Source organism: Podarcis gaigeae (assembly GCF_964106915.1).
Source record: "Podarcis gaigeae genome assembly, chromosome: 2".
Lineage (NCBI taxonomy): Eukaryota > Metazoa > Chordata > Lepidosauria > Squamata > Lacertidae > Podarcis > Podarcis gaigeae.
The window spans coordinates 40,107,650-40,129,523 of NC_139679.1; the positions used below are offsets into that span (position 1 = coordinate 40,107,650).

Consider the following 21,874-nt stretch of genomic DNA (forward strand, 5'->3'; position numbering starts at 1 on the left):
TGTCATGTTTGTGCCCTCTAACAAGCAAGTTTTTGTTTCTCCCACTAAGTTAATAATCTCCTGTCAAGGGGAACGGAACACGGTACAGACACGTTTCTCAGTTTAAGATCTTTTAAACCATTTCTGAGTGAGAAGCAGATCATCACAAAGGCTTTAAAAGATTATAAAACAGTAGTAGAAATTGTAGGCTGCTGCACGGGACGTTTCTTGGTTTGGTTTTGTGTGTGTGGTGGATTGTGAGAATACTTGAATGCTGCTAGATTCCTCCTCCTCCCCCCCCCCCCCCGCTGTTGTCCTCATGATAACTTCTGCCTGGGAACGGCGAGACAGAACTAACTCAAAGCCTACTTGCTGTAGGAACCTGCCAAAGCTTGCCAGGAATCGGCAGCCAATTGCATTGTAATGGAAAGGAGTCACCTCTGTAGGAAACTGAATATTTGCTTAGTTTCTCTGTTCAGTAGTTCAACTTCCCAGCCACTGAACACACTGCATGGCAATTGTACTATTATTGTTTGATAACTCTCCACCACATGTGAGAGAAGGGGGGTGTCAGTATACCATTGTAAATAATAATAATAATAATAATAATAATAATAATAATAATAATAATAATAATAATTGGCTGCAGATTGGGCTTCCTTACTCTGCCCCATTCAGTCATGCTGTTTCTCCTTGTCATTGACTCTTCTCTTCCCCCGTTTGTGGGATCTGGGCTATCCTAGTTGCCTTTTTAACACTGGGATAGAGCCACAAGCAACACTGTTGTACAGGGCAGCATTATGGAGGCTACCTGAAAGACTCTCTTAACCTTCTAAGATCCAGTACCATTGTAAGTAAAATGAGAGAGCCATGTAGTACAGTCAGTGTAGAATTGGTAATGTGCTTTGGTAGAATTGGTAATGTGCTTGTAGAATTGGTAGTGTGCTTTGTGGCTTGTATACAGTTATAACATGGTTAGCTGACTAAGTAAGTACTAAATTACAAAGCTATAGCTGTGAATGAGTAAGTCTAAGGGTTTTTATTTTATTTTATATGGTTTTTAGATCGGTCTATACCCAAAGTGAAGGCACAATCTATTTTGCTAACCATGCACAATGTATAATCTGAAAATTGTTTGTTTCAAATTGCATAATTTGAAAGTGTTTGTTGTTAATTATATATAAAACCCTGTGTTGTTTAGTATTTTTTTTTTTGCAAAATCTCCCTCTCCATACACATGAAAGGTGCTGCCTACAGCAGTGTTTGTAAGGGGTGTGAGAGAGAGACAGAGACAGAGAGAGAGAGAGAGAAAGAGAGTGCATTTTGGTTACTGAAACAAATGAGCCAATGCTACCTGGCCTCTGTTTAGTGCATAGGTGATTAGCTGTGGCAGGATGGAGATGTGCACTTGGAAACCCATCAAATTTCCCATCCTGTTGAAAGTAATTAAATGTGGGTGGACAACACTTGCAGCAGGATGCAGTTGCCATCCATCTGTTTTCTGTCTCAACTATATTCATCTATATTCTGTCTCAACTAGTTACGTGCAGGGCGGTCAAGAGGCAAGTAGAGAGGGTACTGATTCACAGCCAACAGAAGCACAGACTTTCATTAAGTTTTTGTGTAAATTTTCTTGCGGCGCTAGTTATGGGACTGGAAACGGAAGTGTCAACTTCATCTCTTGTGGTCTATCACAGTGGACACTAAGGCAAAATGTGCCCTCTACTTTAAAAACAACTCAAGATGAATTGTACATTTATGAGTACATTTATGAATTTTGCCTTCTGTGCAGCATTCAGATATGCCGGTTTTAGCTCACTGGCTTCTCTTATTTTGACAGATGTTTTGCACACGCTTTTTAAAATTTAGCATTGGAGCCATAAGTAGTATGTGTATGGTTTTTAAAGGATGAGTGAAATTCTTATGAAGCCGAAGTTAATGTCCAATACACCATTTTGTATTTGTCCATTCCACACTAGAACTGTCAAGAAGAGGGGAAGCTGCTTTTGTTCCATATGAGATCTCCCTCGGTTCCTTAATTTCTCTCCTTTACAAGTAAAAAGGTGCATCATCACAGATCTCTGAGAAGGTTGCCACTGAAAGCTAAAATTAAGCTTCTTTGTCACAATGGAAGAACCATACATACACAGATCTATTCCAAGGAATTACAGGGTATTAAGGATCAGAAGGATAATGCACATGGCCAACACATGGTCAGGCACCAGATCAAATGTTCAAGGTTCATAGAGTCATAGAATTGTAGAGTTGTAAGGGACCCCAGGGGTCATCTAGTCCACCCCCTGCAATGCAGGAATCTCAGTTAAATTATACATGGCAGCTGGCCAGCCAGATTGGCAGGGTATAAATAATAAATTGTTGTTGTTGTTGTTGTTGTTAAAAAACATCCAAGGAAGCAGAACCCACTACCTCTTGTGGAAGTCTGTCCCACTATTGAACAGCTGTTACTGTCAGGAAGTTATTCCTTGTGTGTAGTTGGAATCTCCTTTCTTGTAACTTGAAGCCATTGGTTCAGGTCCTACCCTCCGGAGCAGAAGAATGCAAACTTGCCCCATCTTCCATGTGGTAGCCCTTTAGATATTTGAAGATTACTATCATGCCTTCTCTCAGTCTCCCCTTTTCCAGGGTAACATACCAAACTCTCAACTATTCCTTATAATGCTTGGTTTCCAGACCCTTGATCATCTTGGTTGTCCCCCTTTGCACACGTTCCAGCTTGTCAATATCCTTCTTAAATTGTGGTGTCCAGAACTGGACACAGTACACCAGGTTGGGTCTGACCAAAGCAGAATAGACACTAGACTTCTGCAGGGTCTTAACAATTGCAGCACCCTTTTCTAAGTGTTCACAGACCAACTGCTTAATTTTCTGTTCTAGGACATTTCCTGGTATCGTTGTCAAGCTCACCGGTCATAGGCAAGTGCAGAGTAAGAGCCAGGCAGATTTAGTTTGAAGGAAGCAGTAGAGGGCTTGAAGGGTGACCATGATCTGAAGGAGCAGGAGAATAAGTAGAATGCTTGTGCTCAAAGAGAAGATGGATGGACTAATGGGCTGACCTAGCCTGCTGATTCACTGGGAGAATCAGATGACAGTAGGCTAGGAGGTCTGCTGCTTCTTTTCAGGTTGGAATGACAGCCTAGAGGCCTGCCTTTTCCTTCAGGTCTTGTCTGTGTGGCCTGTTAAGGACCCAAAGTGCTGGAGGTGCAGAAGGTAAGCTGCTGAAGGTCCTGGTTTGAGATCCCCTGCTGTGCCTTACACAGTGTAGGCTTGTGAACATCCCCTAATAATATAGGGTGGGATTTAACTAATGAACCCCATCAGCAGAAACCCATGCAAGGACTTCCTCTAGTGCAGCTGTGCTTTCTCCCATCTCATGTGCCCCATTGGCTGTGGGGGAGGGTTGAGAGAACCCCCAGAACAGCATGGGAGGAAGGAGAGGGCAGATTGTTTGTTCCATCAAGTAAGCAGACATGTTTGTGCTAAGAGGGCATTCTGCTGAGTGTATTCCTCCCCACTGTATTGTCAGTTCCCTTCTTGTTATGCATGTGAACAAGGATATGATCTGTTGTTGTTTTTAACAATACATTCTAGCATCTACTTTCTAAATGATATAAATAATTTCTAAGGTGTTTTCACAGCAGACTGTCAACTGAGAGTCCCCAGAGTTTTTATGGTGGATATACTGTTGACGATTATTTTAGGTGTGTCCAGTTGACATGCAGTCACCAATGAAAAGGTGGTTTTGGATTCAGAAGAAGACAGAACAGGGATGGGGGGTTTGCTTATACGTGCTCCGCCGATGCATGCGGGGCTGGGAACAGAACCCCTGCACAAAATGGTCACTGCCTGTACTATCAAGCCCACAAAATCTTGCACGATCATCCCATCCAACAAATACATTTTCCAGAGCCCATGCTCATAATCCCCCTCCCCCATAAATAAATATATCAAACCTATGGTTTGTTGGGGGATAGGGCTGATACAGTGGTACCTCGGGTTACAGACGCTTCAGGTTACAGACTCCGCTAACCCAGAAATACTACCTCGGGTTAAGAACTTTGTTTCAGGATGAGAACAGAAATCGTGCAGCGGTGGGAGGCCCCATTAGCTAAACTGGTACCTCAGGTTAAGAACAGTTTCAGGTTAAGAACGGACCTCCAGAACAAATTAAGTTCTTGACCCGAGGTACCACTGTAGTAGGATCTGTAGTAAACATCTAAATATACTCGTCACTAATCAACATCAGAATGCCATTGTTCTACACCTTGCCTTTCAAAATTTCTTCATTAGCCTTACTGCAGACCACAGTTGTCAGCTCTAAGCCTGACCATACACTGCAGCTTTCTTTCATCCTAAGCGCCTTTCCCACTGTTTACCTTCTAAAATCCTCTTGCATGTAAAAAAAGGGTTGCTTGCCTCATCCTGTCAGCTTCATTAATCCTGTTATCCATTTGTCCTTTTCCATTGACTAAGGACACCCCCCCATTCCCCCCTCTCCCCTTTTGACTCCACATGTTGGCACATTGAATATTCTTCACTCATTAACTCCTTGCTGTTAATTTTAAATGGCCTGGAGAAGGGACTGGTGCATAGAAAATCAGTGGTTGATGATAGTAGGTCAATCTTTGCCCTGTCTTGTTCTTGACCTGAAGATGGTTCAGTATTTTGTGGGGGGGGGGGATATGATTGGGCAGATGTGGCTCGTGCTTGGGACCCCAAAGGACCTGATGAGGCTTGACAACCCTTGTTGTATACTCTGTAAGTTTGTCTTAGTTTTCTTTGTTTCTTGTGCTGTTGAATCAGAGGGAAGCCAGGGTAGCGATGTTGGCCTCTGGGCATGATCCTAGCGCAGCAAAGAGCTTATTAAAAGCCAGCCACTCCCTGGAAGTGGTAGCTGCTAGGCAGACCTGCTCAACTGGGCTGTAGCTGAAGTAGAGCAGAATGTGCAGGTGCAGCAGGCATTGAATTAAACTGGAGGCAATAGAGCAAAATACCGGGATATGCAAGTTCAGGGAGTAGAGCCCTGGAGACAGGATGCTTCTTGTTTTCTTCACTAATGAATATAACTGGTCCTGGTCAAATTGATACTGGCAGCTGTTTTTCCATTGTTGGGGTGAATTTATTGTCCTCTCATCTAGCGTTGTATAATTATTATAAGCATGTAGACCAGTCACCTGATAGGTGACACCCATTAAAAGAAGATGAACGCAATAGTCATATTGGAGGCGATATAATTCCAGGCTTGATGCAACGCTGATTGTTATCATTGTTATTCTCCTAACAGTGCGGCACTTGGGATGAATTAATGCCAGCACATTTGGAGTGTCATTTGGAAAAGTGGTGTCTGTCTGTCTTCTTTTTAATCAAAGCTGCTGTGCTTAAAAGTACACAGGTTCCACTATGTAGCTAAGGACCTGTATCACTTAAAACAAACTTTAGCTTCTGAGATTCAGTGTGCTTTGAGAATAGGCATTCAGAATGTTCTTCTCAGATGTGTCTGAGAAACTGTATCCTCTCAAAGAAAGTGTATTTTCATTAGTATAAATTCTGGAGACATGTGAAATATATTGGAAGTTCAGTTTTACAGAAGAAAATAACATTATCACAGGCATGGGACTTCTTTAGAAGAATGTAGCCATATTTCAGCTTGTTGTCTGTTCCAATAATAATAATAATAATAATAATAATAATAATAATAATAATAATTTATTATTTATACCCCGCCCATCTGGCTGGGCCTCCCCAGCCACTCTGGGCGGCTTCCATAGAAACCAAAAATACAGTAAAATATCACACGTTAAAAACTTCCCTGAAGTTTTCCCTTTCCCTTAAGATGTCTTCTGAATGTCAGGTAGTTGTTTATCGCTTTGACATCTGCTGGAAGGGCGTTCCACAGGGCGGGCGCCACTACCGAGAAGGCCCTCTGCCTGGTTCCCTGTAGCTTTGCTTCTCGCAATGAGGGAACCGCCAGAAGGCCCTCGGCGCTGGACCTCAGCGTCCGGGCAGAATGAGGGGGGTTGGAGACGCTCCTTCAGGTATACTGGACCCATATATAATCTTCTCTTGATGGTACTTTCTTACACCTTCAGATCCATTTTATACGACAGTATTACCTTGGATAAATAGCAGAAACCAGTTTAAGAACTAGCTGTACCCCTAAACTTGCAAAAAAAAATTACACAATCTCTTTTCAAGTGTCCTCTCTCAGTCCTGTTTGCATAATTGCTGACTTACATTTAACACCTTTTGAGACACTCTTTTGTCCTTCCTAATGACTTCTAATCTCCAAATTTGGTGGCATGTTACAAGTCAGAGCAAGTTGGCTAGATAATACCCTTAGTTTCTAGGTAGTACAAAGGCTTTCTATTGGGGGGAAATAAAAAATGTTTACATCTTGAGTCATCTTAAATTTTCTGACATGGAACATAAGAATTAAGTTGTGGATCACTTGTAGCTGGGGCTTGCTGCTGGCTGATTTGAGACTCAGTATGTTGGTCTGTTAGTGCTTTTCCTATTTAACATTAGTTAGCAGGGTGCTTTATGCTGTAAGGACACTGGATAGGATCACTGAATTTCTTAGCCATGAAACTTTGAGATGGAGTGTTAAGAGATGCTGTGTCTCTCAAGCATGATGCTAGAGATGGCCCCCACTTCTCTTGTTGTCAGGTTGGCAAAGAATAGGCAAAACGAATATTGAACATATAGAAAAAGAAAGCAGACTGAGATGAAAGAACCACAGGGCAGGTGATAACCAGATGTTGGACTACAGCTCAGCCAGCATGACCCGTGGTCTAAGACTATTTGACTTGCACAGCTAATGATCAGCAGACAAAACTAACCAAGTTACAGTTGTGTTGGTGAGGATTCTTTGCTTCCAAACTTAATTTATCCCATTTGTACTGATCAGTAAGCATTGATACACTACACTACCTATTTATGTATATGTCCTGCTCCCAATTCCTAATTACTTAGATTGGTTTCTATGTTCCATGGAAGCAGTGAAAGGAGTTGTATGTTCCCCGTAATTTCAGAACTTTTACAAAGAGTGGGTGCGCATTTCTGCCACTTCATTAGGATAAATATACATACAACTTTTTTGTTCAGTAAACAGGGCATGTGGAAGGACATTTTGCTCATACAACCTTTTTTCTCTCTCTTACCACTTCTGTGAATTAGCCAACATGGCCTTTAATGAAATAGCTACGAGTTGGGAGTCTTTCCCTTTCTCCTTTTCTTTCTGTTGCACATTGTGTAAAGTTTGTCCCAGGTTCAGCACACAAGCATAGGGGTTCCCAAATTTTGGCTTGGCTTGAATTCTCTTGAAAGGATGGCTGGTTTCTTCCCATTCCTGGGAAGCTTCTGCAGAAGGCAATAGCACTGGGATGGGTTTTTGTATAAAAGGAAGGGAGAGCCTCCTTTCGCTTCCTCCACATTCTGCCTGCAGAAAAGGAGGTTAGTTCTCTTTCATGGCCAGGGCTTTTGCTTGAAGGGAGTCACTTGTTGCTGCTGAGGAGATAAATTAATTTATGGTCCCCTGCACATGCATAAAAAGGCAGAACATTATGCCCTCTAGAAAAGCGGCCTTCCTAGATGCCAGGGGTCATACAGCAAACCTGGAAGAGATTGTATTGTACAGGATCTGAACCAAGAATGTCGTATCTGATTAGACAATCTCTCTTTTAAACAAAAAAACAACAACACTTTTTGGCAGATTCACAGAACTTATTCAGCACAAGGAAGCACATTTACATGTTGCTTGCAGGAGAAAGGACTTGGCTAAATAGAATACTATGGGCGGTATTCAATTAAATCCTTTGGCTAGCACCTCAACGTTCTAGAAATTCGTTGGGGATTTTTTATTTTCCTTTTCCTTTCGTAGCTTTATTTAGAAAATATTATAATGCTCATGGTTGACGGTTGTTCAGAAACTGAGTTAAAGAACACAAGGAAAGGGTGCTTTTTTCATTACATTAAAAAGGTCTTTCTGAACTCTATAGTGATGGAAAGGCAGAAGTTGTTTCTGTGTTTCATGGGATTCAAAGCAGAGCTTCCTGTTGCAACCTGTAGTTAATGTTAAGTTAAGGATGGTCGGATAGAACAGGTGCTCATTAATACCTCTAGGCTACACGTACAGGTGACTGCATTTTAAAAAAGAATGCTGAAACTCAACAAGTGAATCTGGATTCTGTCAGTTTTCCATGTACAATATATGCAACCTGCTAGTCACATAGCAATTCTTTTAATTTGAAAACTTGTGTTTATGATAATGTTTTTGGTTATGTCAAATTGGTTATGTATATCTTTACCACCACATAAAAAGTTAATGGTACTTTTTCAATTTTGATAATAGGAGTGTGAATTGTTTTGAAATGAACTGTGAATGTTTGAACAGTTGATTTGAGTATAACATTATTTTGAGAGGATATCACAGAGAGGCTTATCCTGGGTTAAGATCATTTGTTGGTCTGGATACATTGCCAAGTTCAAAATAGCTAATAGCATATATTACCAAAAAAGAAAAGAAAAGAACTACACAAGCCTGGGCAAATTCATGTACATAATATATCTCAGATTTTATTTCTGTCCATCGTTCCAGCACAAAATGTGTGCATGTACACACACATTTTGACAGTGTCTTAGATAAAGGCAGTCATTCTTCTTAGTGGGCAACAACAGAATGGACTAGAGAATAAAACTTGTACTGTATGTCATGATATGTGAGAGCCAGGCCTCCAAAGCAGCTTAATTGAGCCAGCATACCTTGCTTAGCTGCTGAATGTGTTCTGGGTTATCCTAACAGCAGACCCAAAGATTCCTCAGTACTCACCCTGCCTTATTTTCCTCTGATCCTTTGAACTGTCAACTGCCCATATCCTGGTGTCAGAAATTTTGTGGTACTCCTGACTAGTTATATTTGCTTAAGGCTTAAAATGCATTGCTCAGAGTACACCTAGTAAAATCCTCAGAGTTGAGTTACTGGAGTTTATTCTCCCATTATGACCCAGCCTCCCTGACCATGAGAAAATCTTCTTTCATTGGTTACAGGCAATAACCATACCAAAAGTGACACATGTTGATAAACTCTATGGCCATGTTTGGATATTTTGCTATACCATGGCTTAATGCAATGGAAATGAGCTTAGCCACCTCCCAACCTTGGGAATCTTTGCACTTTCAGTCCTGTTATCTGAAGGGGGGAAAAAACTATGGCTGACATTAATTATGGCTAGTTTAAAAGAAGCCACCTTCAAAACATGGTTTCTGAAGCAGGCTTGTTTAACTAATCATACTTTATATTTAACCATAGTTTCCAGTTGGAATGATGTAGGAAGCCGTGCTTTTGCTAAAAGCAGAAGTGAAAGCTTCTGAATTGCCACTCTTGTATATATGGGAGGAGAAGAGGGGAGGGGAGATTGCTTAAGCATTGGGGGGGGGGGGGGGAATAACCATGCCACACTAAACCATTGTTTAACCATTGTTTAAGATGAGTTCCATGTATGGCCTACATAATCAACAACTTTATTATGACATGGAATTGCTTCTTCAGATGCCTAACCTTTTCTTGAAGTACAAAACGTAGTACAGTGGTACCTCAGGTTACAGACGCTTCAGGTTACAGACTCCGCTAACCCAGCAATAGTATCTCGGGTTAAGAACTTTGCTTCAGGATAAGAACAGAAATCGCATGGTGGCAGTGGGAGTCCCCAATGGCTAAAGTGGTACCTCAGTTTCAGGTTAAGAACAGACCTCCAGAACGAATTAAATTCTTAACCCAAGGTACCACTGTAGCTCCTGCCTGACACCTTTCATCTGTGTTTCCCAAGATGAAGAATCGTGTAATGATCAATAGAGCTTTTCTTTCTACACTTGTTAGAAAAACCAACATTTCCCCCTGGTTTTATTTAAGTCTGAAGTGGAAAGTACATCGTAAACAGTAATATCAGTAGCAGTAATGTTTAATCTCCACAAGAAAAAATTTACAGCAGATTTTCAAAAACTGCCTCCAGGGGCTTTTTTGTGTTCTTGTATAACCAGTTAAATCCATTTTTTTCCACCAGTTTATTCAACACACTTGGGAACAAGTTAAACTACATTTTTAAAGACAGTTTTAGTGCTGTCAGGTTGTTTTATTTTCTTTCACCAAACAAAAAAGAGAATACCAAACTTTTGGTCCTGCGATGTGGTTTTCCCTTGTAGGGTAATTTTGTGCCTCTTAAAAGCAGTTTCTTCGTCCTCCTTAGAGGACGTGTTTTTCATCTTAGGCACTTATTATCATTATTATTATCATTATTATCATTATTATCATCACCATTATCATTATTATTAATTTTACACCCCATCTTTCATCCAGGGACCTGAAGGTGGCACGCCCTTCCCATTTATCCTCACAACAGCCCTGTTAGGTATGTTAAGCTGAGCAGCAGTGACTGCCCCAAGGCCGCCCAGTCCTGCCTGAGTGGGGATTTGAACCCCGATCTCCCAGGCCGTAGTGTGACACTCTAACCACTGCTCCACACAGCTAAAAACGACTTTTTCCAATACTGAATTAGTACTAGCCCTGTTCTGTGACAATAAAGCATTATTCTGCACCAGTGCAAATAACAGATCTGTGGCAGCTGATTCTATTCAAGCCTTTTCCAATTTTCTGCTATTGTCTTTCCTGCTGGTCGGAAGAGTTGGGGGAGATTACTTATCCTTGAAAAGGACTGTCTTTGCATCAAATTTTGAGTGCACTGTTACATGTTAAAAATATTACATGTGTCATGAAGAACTCCTCTACACTATGTGAAACCATAGGCATTTGCTGGTTCATACTCGTAAGCCATGTGATGCAAAGGATCAAAGCCATGTGATCTCTAAAGTTACTACAAGCTAACACCTTAAAAAAGTAGGACCACAGGGAATAATGCAAGAGTACAGTGATTTGTATTAATTCCCAGACATGAATGCTCGACTTAATGGTGTCAAAGTTGATAGAGAGGCTAATAAAACAAAAACAAAAAACCTTGATATACAGTGCTTTCAAGTCTCAAAAGTGCTTCACATAGTTGCAGTCAATAGGACAGCGGTATTACCCCTTCATTTCAGATGTGAGGACTGTGAGAGGGCAGCTTGCCTAAGGCTGTCTATTGAGATCATTGCATAGGTGGGATTCCAACCAGAGATTTTCCAGTTTGTGGCTTAAACTGCAATCCTAACTCCACCTACCTGGTAGTAAGCTCCACTGAATTTGGTGGGAAGAAGGCATTGTACAGTCGGATTGCACTGTGAAGTCTCTGAGCCACTATACCACATCACACCACATCTCTGTGAGGAAGTTCCCAATTTTAATTGAACACATTACAAGCCTGTGTTGTGTACTTTCTGTGTTTTGTGTTGTGCTGGCATCATCTGCCTTGAGAGACAGTGGAGTGTGTCGTGTGTGTGTGTGTGTGTGTGTGTGTGTGTGTGTAGGGTGGACAAACTAGCCTAGAAGGGGCATGAAGTGTCCCCCATCAGAATGTGTACCTCCTAAAACAGAAATACTTGAAGCTTATGCCTCTCCCCCCCCTCCCCGGCCCTCACCTGTTCACCACAGAAAGAAGGGGAAGTATAAGAGTTAAGTGACTTTTATTTCCCCTGCAGGCTGTTATTTCTGTAGGCTACAGCAGTTGATTAAATTACATACTGTTCAGTAAGCAGTATGTTTGAACTATATTACCTGACTGGCAGATGCCAAGAGAAAGCCTTGTAGGGAAACCTGTGCGGTTGGTAGGTTTTGGCATCGGACCATTGGAACTGTGTGAAAGGTTTAATTTAGAAGCTTCCTCAGCCTCGCCAAAAAAGAAAAAGAAAAGAAAAACTGTAAGACCGTAGGGTTGCTGTTTAGTGTATTTGCTGTTGTCTTGTCCTTGGTTTCATTGTGTTACACACCCCTTATATAATTTCAACCTTTTGTGCACGATTCCTTAAAATTAGAATGAAATACAGGGGGTGGTTTGAAAGCCAGTTATTACATTTTTTTTATTGCTATCTAGTTCCTCTTTAGCAATAATAATAATAATAATAATGGCACATTCTATTTCTTTTTTATTGCTATCTAATTCCTCTTTGAGTTACACTGGTGGCACTGTGGTCTAAACATAAGAAGGTTGTCAGTGCCAATCCCCGCGACGGGGTGAGCTCCCAGAGTCGTCCCGATCAATAGTAGGAAATCCATGGACCATATCCTGCCCACCAGGCTGTTGCAAGTAGCCCACCAGCCCCTGGCAAGATTTGGGGGCCTCTTCACTCCATCTCAGCATTGGGCTAAGAAGAGAGATTTGAACCTTAGCTCTGCACCGTAATTGGCAATATGAAATGCTTTCTTTGATCTGCCCTGAGTCAGCTTCAGATCAGGCTCATTATAAAGCAGTTTTGCACATTGAACTGATAAATAATAATAAGTGTATGCTTTTGAGGAAACGAGAAGTTACCAGTTTGATTTGATGAGAAAATTTGAACAGATACTTAGCTCGCATTAAAATGAACCAGATCCAAAAGTACTTAACTTTGGCCAAACTGTGCACTACATGCGTCTAGCAACTATTAGAGCAGGAATGGGGAACTGGATGTGGATTGTAGGCCTGAGCATCATCTCTCCCACCGCTTACAGACCATGTGACCTTTTTTGCTGGTATGGCTCTTGCACCAACAATCAATTGATCTTTACATTTTCACAAGCAAAGTGCTATCTGTAAAGTTTTGCAGCGCTGCCAGTCAGCTCATTGGTGGTGTCTGCAACACCACACCCCCCACCTTTTGGTTTGGCCAAGTCTCGCCAACACCAGTAGAAGGTGGGTCAAGTGCAGAATATGCTAACTGCATCTCAAGAGGGAGCAAGATGTACTCTGCTTGAGGAAGGGAGTTAAGTGAAGACTCTCTTATGCAATAAAACTAGACAGATGATAGGCTAGAAAGAAAGGTTCTTCAGTCAAACTTTAATCTTAATGTTATTGTAGCATTAGAATTTTATCTGTGTTGAGATAACTGTAAATATTGTTTGAATCATTTAATCAGTAAATACAGCATGCAGCCCAATCTACTGCATGTTAACAGACACTGAGTTCAGTGGGGCTCACTCCCAAGGACTTCTGAGTAATAATGCTTTGGCTTGCAATGCAAAAGGCTCTTAACTCTTGTATGGACATGTGGGAATCAGAAATACAAACCTTGGTTGAATGCCATTAACTTCTTTTTAATGGCATTTACATGGATTTGGCAGGTTTCAAGATACAGTGGATAGAATATATTGTGTGTCTATTCTGAAATGATAGAATATATTGTGTGTCTATTCTGAAATGTAAACAAAACACAAGACAAAGCATTGAGATATCACAATAAACAATGGTTTACCATGATGTCTGAACGCAGCCACTGAGTCAATTCTTGGGTAATCTTGACTTCTGAGATCAGGTTTTCTGATTGTTTTAATGATTTTTCTTGTTTTAGCCATCATTGAAAAGCTACCTTTGTAAAGAATAGAAACTCAAAGCATATTGTCCCCTGAAGGTGTAGTTGTTTTCCATCCAGGTCTGAGCTGCCTTGTAGAAAGCCCAGGTACTGCTAGCTGAGCTTCCATGCTATTCTACATAAGCACTCATTCAGACCTTCAACATATAGGAAAAATAGGCTCAGGAAAGCTCCCCTATCCCTTGCAGCAATGCTTGGAATTTCTCAATTAGAAAACAAAAACAACACAATTTTATTTCAATGATTATGTGCACTTCATCCCTTCCAGCACCTGAATGAGCGTTTCCCACTTGTTGACGTGTTTGTTGCTGCAGTTTTTGTTTAAGTTTCCCTCTAATAGCAAGGCAGTTCTTCACACCTTCTTCCTCCATTTTGTTTGTACTGTCTCTCCCCACTGATGCAGGATGAGGCTACAGGGAACAAAAGCATCTCAGATGGAACTTGCCCCTTTGCTACAGAACTGTCACCACCTGCACAAATCATTCACCAACTGTCCTTATTCCTCTCTCATTGAATGACTTCCATGCCATTTATTTTTTCTTATTTCAAAAATTCTCCACAGTTGTTCCTGTGATTTTAAAAGGACTGAGCTACGATGAGAAGCGAGGAGCTTGCAGTGTCGGCTCTAACGTTCGGGATTCTGCTTGTTATGTATGTTGGGCTTTTGCTCGTGCCTACGACCCCTTAGAACTGAGACCATTTGTCAATCAGATTTCAAGGTAAGTTACTACAGTGAAATGCTTGGTTTATCTGTTTCATATAGATGGGGCAGATTTCAGAAAATGAACTATGGAATAAATTTGCATTTCAGTAGTGCTTACAAGTCAATACAGTATAAACAAAAACAGTCCCCTACCACTTTCAAAATAATTTGGTAAAACTGGAACCTGTTATTGTTACATGTCTGTCTCGGAAATCATGTTATTCTACCATTGAATGAATGTATCTAGTCTGCTCTGCTTGTGTGTTTTTTTTAATTGTTTTTTGGGTTTATGATGTTTTAAATTTATATTGTATTATATTTGGGGGGCGGTTGTTTTATTTTTCCTTACCTTTGTATACTACTCTGGTGTCTTTGTAGATGAAAAGTTGCCTAGGAAGCATTTGTAATAAGTAAATGTTATTCTTCTGGGGGCAATTTTTAAAAGTTTTTGATCATGCACGTCAACTCTGTGAGAAACATCATTTTTTGCTTCTTTTGAATACTTAAAGAAGAATTCACCCCAAGCGATCTTAGCTGAAGAAATGTTACAAGATCTCCAATCAATGGAACGTGTGTTTACACAGTTGTTATGTAATCAATTTTTTAGCCAGAGTCTAAAGATATTGGTGGCAACTTGGTGTTTAGCTACAAATCTTCCATCTAGGCAGTTCACTAGTTGAAAATACTTCAACATCCTATTTCTGAGAAATACATTTCTTCTAATGAGGCCCTAAAGCTGTGTGTTTATCTGTCTTTTCCTCCCGGAATAATGTAGTGTGGGAGCAATGAAGCTCTATGCTGAGAATCAGGAACTTTCACAGGATGACACACAGTTTCACCTGTATTAGCACACCTTGGTTTACAGCCAGAAACACTAATCATATGCCTTTACTTTCTTGTCTCTTCAGTTCTAACTTTAGGTGTGTCACTCATTCTGACTGAGAAGAGTCATATATTTAGCCAGAAACAAATTCTGCTACCTTTCAAAATTGAATAATTCGGTATCTTGAAATAGGCTGAACTTCATTGTATAGTTCGCATGTAACTCTCTCTGAAAGTAAACTTAAGGGATATAGGCATGGAGATGGGCTTAATTTGTACAGTTATTGAGATCTATTGTGTCCCTTCAAGATTTTGCAACGTATTAATCTTGCAAATGTCCTCATGCCTTCTTGCCTCAGCTATTAATTGGAAGAAATATTGCAGTGCACATCAGGTCATAGAATAGTACACCTGCAATTTTTAATCTGCTGCTCATGTACAGTATGCAACATTTTACTGAAATAATTCTTTCATGGTTACATGATGTGATCTTCTAGGACTTTGCATTCTGTGGCAGCAGTTCTGTGTCATAGTAAGCTGCTGTTGCTTCATTTCTCCCCTAGGGTGAGCAGCAGCAACAAACCATAATCCCTGGTTTAGCATACACTGGAACCAGGGATTTGAAGCAAAGGTTTGTTTGAGCAAAACAAATAATGAATCCTCAGTCTGGACATATCCCTAAGCCAGGATCATGTACTGTTGCTCCTACTTGCACTCGGGCAAGAACAAAGTGTTACTGATCTCTGTACTTGTGGGAAAAAGGAAATTGTAGACAGGTAAAATTCAGAAATGCTGCTTTCCCCAATCTGGCGCCCTCCAGTTGTTTTGGTTAATCAATTTAGGCTGTTCCTTATAATCATGCCGTAATTGAAAATCAGTATCTTTTCACTAAGCAGTTGTATACCAAATAGCATAATGTTTTTTGAAATGCTGCTGCGCAGGAAGCTAGGTTTGTTGTATGCTGGGTTTCTATAAATCTTAAAAGATCCTTAAAAATTATGTTTAGTTGAATCACTAGATAATTGTATTGTTGTGTTGCTAATGAAAAGGGGTCTACTGTTGTGAAGACATGAATGCTCTTCCTTTACTTACGCTTGAGAACAGTACTAACCCGCAGCTCAGAAGAAATTGATGACACTGTGGGAGTGCAGGCAGTTTAGTCTTCCCTGGAGTAGTGCCTGGTGAAAAGAAAAGAAAGGTGTGGCTCTTAGGTAAATGGAGCCACTTGACTCTGGGGCAAGATTAGCCTGCAGAATCAGGAAATATGAATATTGCTCAGAGCTACATCTTGTGCTCTGATGAAATGTTGAGAATAACCTGTACATGAGGAATATAATTTGTTGTCTGACTAGTTCGTGTTAAAAGTAATATCTGTTACATATTGGGTAACATATTTGCACTCTCAGACTCCATTTTTCACAACGTGTGTGTCTGGCTTTTGTTGCAGAAATAAGGATTTGTGGCAGTAGTTCAGTGAGGCCTTTTAACATTGCGTCTCTTCTTGCCTACTCATAGTTCTGTCATAATGACTTTGGCATTGCTTTTGACCCCAGTGGCTCCTTTGTACACCCAAATTAGCAAACCTGTAAAGATCATGACTGTCTCCAAGAGCAAATGAGGGCAAGTGTGCTTCCACTTGGCAAACTGTAATGTGAGTGGTTACCAACAAAGAGAAACAGAGAACCTTCTGTTCAAGGATTAATACCAGAAATGGTGTTAATACTCGCTGTAACTGATGGTGAGTTTGGTGCCCAACAGGATTGCTCTTTTTCAGGGGCTTCGGCCAGCATGGAGACTTGCATGATACCTTTAAAAAAAATTCTCACCCTTCCAAAACCACTTCCACTATTAGAGCTCAGAATTGAGACTGGCTGGTTGCCAGCATTGAACCTGAGCATTTTATTGCTGCATAGCCTGAGAAGCAACATGTGCATCTCCTGATGCTAATGTACACTTCCAGGATAATATGAATGGTGCTAAATGAATGATCGGGATCAAGCAGGCCAGCTCCCTCTTTCTCCATGTTCCTCTTCATCTGTCATCTTTGGCATTCCAGGGTTCAGCTGTCCTTAACCATAAAACTAAACACAGAATAATCAAATATATTCATTTCCGTAAATATATACCCTACTGTTCTTCTCAAACCAAGTCCATATAATAGAAACAGCAGTGATTCCTAAAAAGAGGAAATAACCTTCACTGAAACCACAGCAAAGCAGTAAATATAAAACCCAGCTATCCCAAAGGTGTTTTGTTTTTGTTTTTTTGAAAAGCCATGTGTTTGCCTAAACACCTGTGTCAAGAGTCAGATAAGCCTCCTTGGGTTGGGCATTTCTTAAGACTCACGCTACCACAGAGAAGGTTCTGCAACTTGTGGACACCCACACAGCACATAAATTCTTCTCAGTAGGGAAGACAGAAATGTTTCTCACTTCCTTCTTTTTGTGTAGCAAGGCAGTGCCTGGCTTGGAAAACCACACCTAGTCCTGCCTCTTCTTTTGTCAGAATAGTGGAGGTGAAGGAAGTAGGGGGTCAGGACCGAAACTTTCGATTGCTTGCCCTGCCCTGCCTTTTAAACTTCTTGGGGCTTAAATATACAAAATGGAAACAGTGACACCAACTTTTGTTTAGTGAAAGGGTGTGCAACTAAACAGATTGCAGTGGAAAGTGGGCAGATTTTCCTGGCTTTGAATGTTACTGTGTTCAGTAGCAGTGGCACCTAATTTACAAGCTAGAAGGCTATTTAACTTACATATCTAATTTTTATGAAATAATCTGCATCATCATGTACAAGCTCCTTGCTGACTGAACTACATTAGATACCCAGATATTTAGCTTCACAGTATGAACCCAAATTTCCATGACTTTTTGTTCACTGTGTTCCATCCAAGAGTCATAGTACTATGAGCTCCAGGACCTTGATTTAGTGAAATTTAAGATGGCTGTCTTAGATTTACTTCCGCATCCATGAAAATTAGATTTGTTGGAAAAATGTTTTTCAGTAATATGATATTTACCCACAAACAGCATTCATTGCCAACCCTCATTGTGGAGGTTTCAGTATACCTTTTTTGTCTCTTGAGTTATGCAAAGCAAATATAATGTCATAACAAAAGTTTTAATATGCTTTAGGATACTACATAAGAAGTATCATTGACACTTGAAAGAGTGAGCCATTCTTTGCCATACCTGTTGGAAATCAGATGCAATTAACTCCTGATATGTCAAAACATGTTTTATTCCTTTCTTGTGAAAGAAATCCCACTTTGGCTGTTCCATTATGTTGGGAAATCCTGGTGGAGTCTCATGTAAACTCCCTTAATAGAAGGGAGGTGATAGCTTAATCAGATGCTGTAAGCATGGGTTCATGGTGTAATTGCTTATTAGTGCATCACAATGCTTTCCTTGCGTGACTATGAACCTTCTGCCTGGTATTGTGGATTTTGTGGAGAGCCCACCTCCCCTTCTTGCCCCTAATTATAGTACCTGCTTAATGACCAAGAGGACGCAGGTGGCGCTGTGGGTTAAACCACAGAGCCTAGGACTTGCCGATTAGAAAGTCAGCAGTTTGAATCCCCACAACGGGGTGAGCTCCCATTGCTCGGTCCCTGCTCCTGCCAACCTAGCAGTTCGAAAGAAGGAAGGTAAACGGGAAGGTAAATGGCGTTTCCCTACGCTGCTCTGGTTTGCCAGAAGCGGCTTAGTCATGCTGGCCACATGACTTGGAAGCTGTACTCCGGCTCCCTCGGCCAATAGAGCGAGATGAGCACCGCAACCCCAGAGTCGGTCATGACTGGACCTAATGGTCAGGGGTCCCTTTGCCTTTACCTTAATGACCAAGTGCCATTTTGACTTAATAAACAATACAAAAGATAACATAGTACTAGGCAATTCCACAACAGGCAGAAACCTAGTCCTCTCCCTCAATATTTGAAGAACTAGTAAAAAAAGATTTCTTGGCTCTGTTAACCAGCATCTAAAATAGGACCTAATGGGTTGGTGGTGATTGCAGGCTACAAATTGTCACTTCTCTGCATCTGGGCCTCCTTTCATGATGACCAAAGGCAGGCTAGAAACTATTTGCTCTGGTCTACCCAGTGCAAAAGTTGCTGACCTTGCTATAAGCAGTGAGGTTCCACAGAGGGTTGGGATGTCCTAGCTGTCCTGGTGATGATCCCTCAGATCAGGTTGCCTCTGGTCATGTCACTTGTGAACATCTCCCTGCCCCACACTGCGGGTACAAAGGGGAGTTTCCGTCCAGCCAGAGGGAGATTAAGTATGCTTGCCAAGGTTATTAATAAATGTTGTACAGCATTGTAGAATAGACCCTGCTAATTACATTGTGGCCCATTTCTTCATTGTTGCTGTAGTGTGCCTTAAACTATGTAATGAGATTTGTATATCCAGGCAGATCTCAGTCAAATAGTGGTGGTGCCCCCAGAATATGGAAAGTACAGAAAATACAGAATACAGGAAATATTCTTCCAAGGAACTTTAAGTACATAAAGCTGTAGCCTCTGGGTTGTATACAGCTAAGTAATACTCAAGAGTAGACCTATCAATATTAATGAACCTAAGTCAACGTTAAGTTAGTCATGTCCATTAGCTTCAGTGTATTTACGCTGCATAGGAGTAGCATTGGATACAACCCTTGAGTGGTGTACATTATGGCTACAAAGGATACAATAATGAAAAATGAAGCAGAAGATAAAAAAAAAAACTTGCTCAAAATGTCTGCTGAATGAAAAGTTTGTCACCAAGCACCAGAGGTTCAACAGGGAAGGGGGGCTGCCTGATCTCAGCTACTCATGATAATGAATGCCTGACTTTGCAGTGGCCTGAGTGTTAAAAAAAAATACACTGAAATTCTTACGATTGTCAATTACTCTTATATATTCCTTCTTTCTGTCTTCAGTGCCCTGGTTATAACTGCTATATTTGACCGTGATATTAATTGCAGAAGAGCTGCCTCGGTAAGTTGTGAGTTTGCAATATGTTCTAAATGTTTCTGATACTTTATGACACTACTGTGGCCTTTTTGAGCCGTGCAGTTTACTGGTAGGAAGCTTTTTCTAACATGCAATATCAGTTTGTTAAAGGTTTTATATAATTACTTTCCAATCAGAAAGAAATTACCCCCCCCCCTTTTTCTGTCTGTCAGATTGTAGCTTAACTCAGGTTCTGAGTATACAAATCTTAAGGTGATTTCTAGTTTAAATATTTTCGTATATCTGGATTATATGGACTTTTATGTTTCCAGTATTGAAATAAGCTGCCCACATTTGGCCTGTGCAGGCGTTCCGCATTTTAAAGCTGTTTTTCTACCTTTCCTACATGGCTGCCATACATAACATACATTTATTTGTATGCTGCCTTTCCACAGTTCAAACCACCCTCAAGGCAGATCCTAACATGAGGGGAATACATAAGTACAACATAACAAAAGTAGTAATGAACAATAAATACAACCTTCAGAAATACACAACCAAACTGAACAATTTCCACATAAATCTCAACAAGATCGAAAATAAAGATGAAAATAAAGCCAACAGCACCACCACCACAACAAACCCCCTCCAAAAAACCCAGCCCAGTACCCTTGACTTTCTCTTCTCCCCAACCTTGTATCCACAAATGGAGAAGGCTGAGGCCATTTTCATGAGCTAATCTTTATTCTGTCTCATCTCACAATGGCTATTTTCTCCTCTTTTTTGATCTTCTGTACTCCCTTGTTTCCTGCTCCCCCCCCTCTCTCAGTTTACAGTGTGACAAGCAGTGACACTGGGGGCAGGAGGTGCAGTGGGGGGGGGGCGAGGTTACCATTGGCCCTGGGGGGGTATCCCTTCCTACACAACAAAAGTGACCCTCTCACAGGGACAGCTCCTACAGATGCCTGGTTCAGTTGTCCCTCCCCCCCCCGCCTCTGTGTGTGTGTGTGTGAGACACACACACAATCTCAGGATTCAACTGCCCCTTGACAATCCCCTTCTTCCTCTCTTCCTCCTCCTGGGCTGTGGCCAGAGACCCTCCAGCTGCAGCTGGCCAGGGTTGCGAGGGGGCAGCAGCAGCAACAGCAGCAGGTCAGACAGCAGCAAAGATTGCAGCAGGCAGCTTGAAATGGCCAAATGTCATATGCAGGAGTCCACAACCATTGTGGCCGAGTGCTTCTTCTCCAGGTTGTACTGTATCTCATAGCTTGAGGATCAGAAACCTTAATTGAAGAAATCAGACTCCAGCATTTTAATCATACAGATTATTCCACGATGGGTTATGCTGCAATCATAGCTGCAGGCTAACACTGCACACAGACTTCCTTTCATGTCCAACCATACTGGCACTCCTTTTTGCAACAAAGAATTGTATGAGATTGAAAGCTTGTAACACTTATAAATATATTCTATGAGATTGAAAACTCCAACTGCATGTATGTGTATAAATTAATAAAATATGTGAAAGTAGTTTTCACTTTCATTTATTTTTTGTTGCTAAAAGGATTGCCAGTAGTTCCTGCTTATAAAGGCTATGGATATAGCAGTCTCAGCTTTTCCTCTGTAAGATGGAAATAATAGTCTATCTCACTTGGCTGTTGCAAGACAAACAAAGCAGACTATACACTTTGCACATGTAAAAAGAAATGCTACATATAGCATAAACATTTCAATTTTTTTCCTGTAAACTCTAAAGCCAAGCACTTTTAAGAGAAGACATTGCCAGCCACTTTGTACCAATGAATTCTATAGACTTCCCCCTAAGAAACTGGACCTTTCAATCTCATACAGTTCTTTAAAATACATATGAAACTTTCTTAGTTATTTTAAAAACTAGATCCCCTTTGCTATCAGACCATCATTGGGATCCTGC

At 40.9% G+C, this 21,874-nt stretch overlaps 1 protein-coding gene across 4 annotated transcripts in view; it reads left to right on the top strand.

The window, feature by feature from the left end:
- TBCD (tubulin folding cofactor D) overlaps positions 1–21,874 on the top strand; it is a 121,596-nt gene that overhangs the window by 46,668 nt on the left and 53,054 nt on the right. For all 4 annotated transcript variants that reach the window (XM_083725803.1, XM_083725802.1, XM_083725801.1 and 1 more), the window contains exons 15-16: positions 14,051–14,207; positions 19,929–19,986. In XM_083725803.1, the coding sequence (XP_083581929.1) occupies positions 14,051–14,207; positions 19,929–19,986 (215 nt within the window). The remainder of the gene's footprint in view (positions 1–14,050; positions 14,208–19,928; positions 19,987–21,874) is intronic.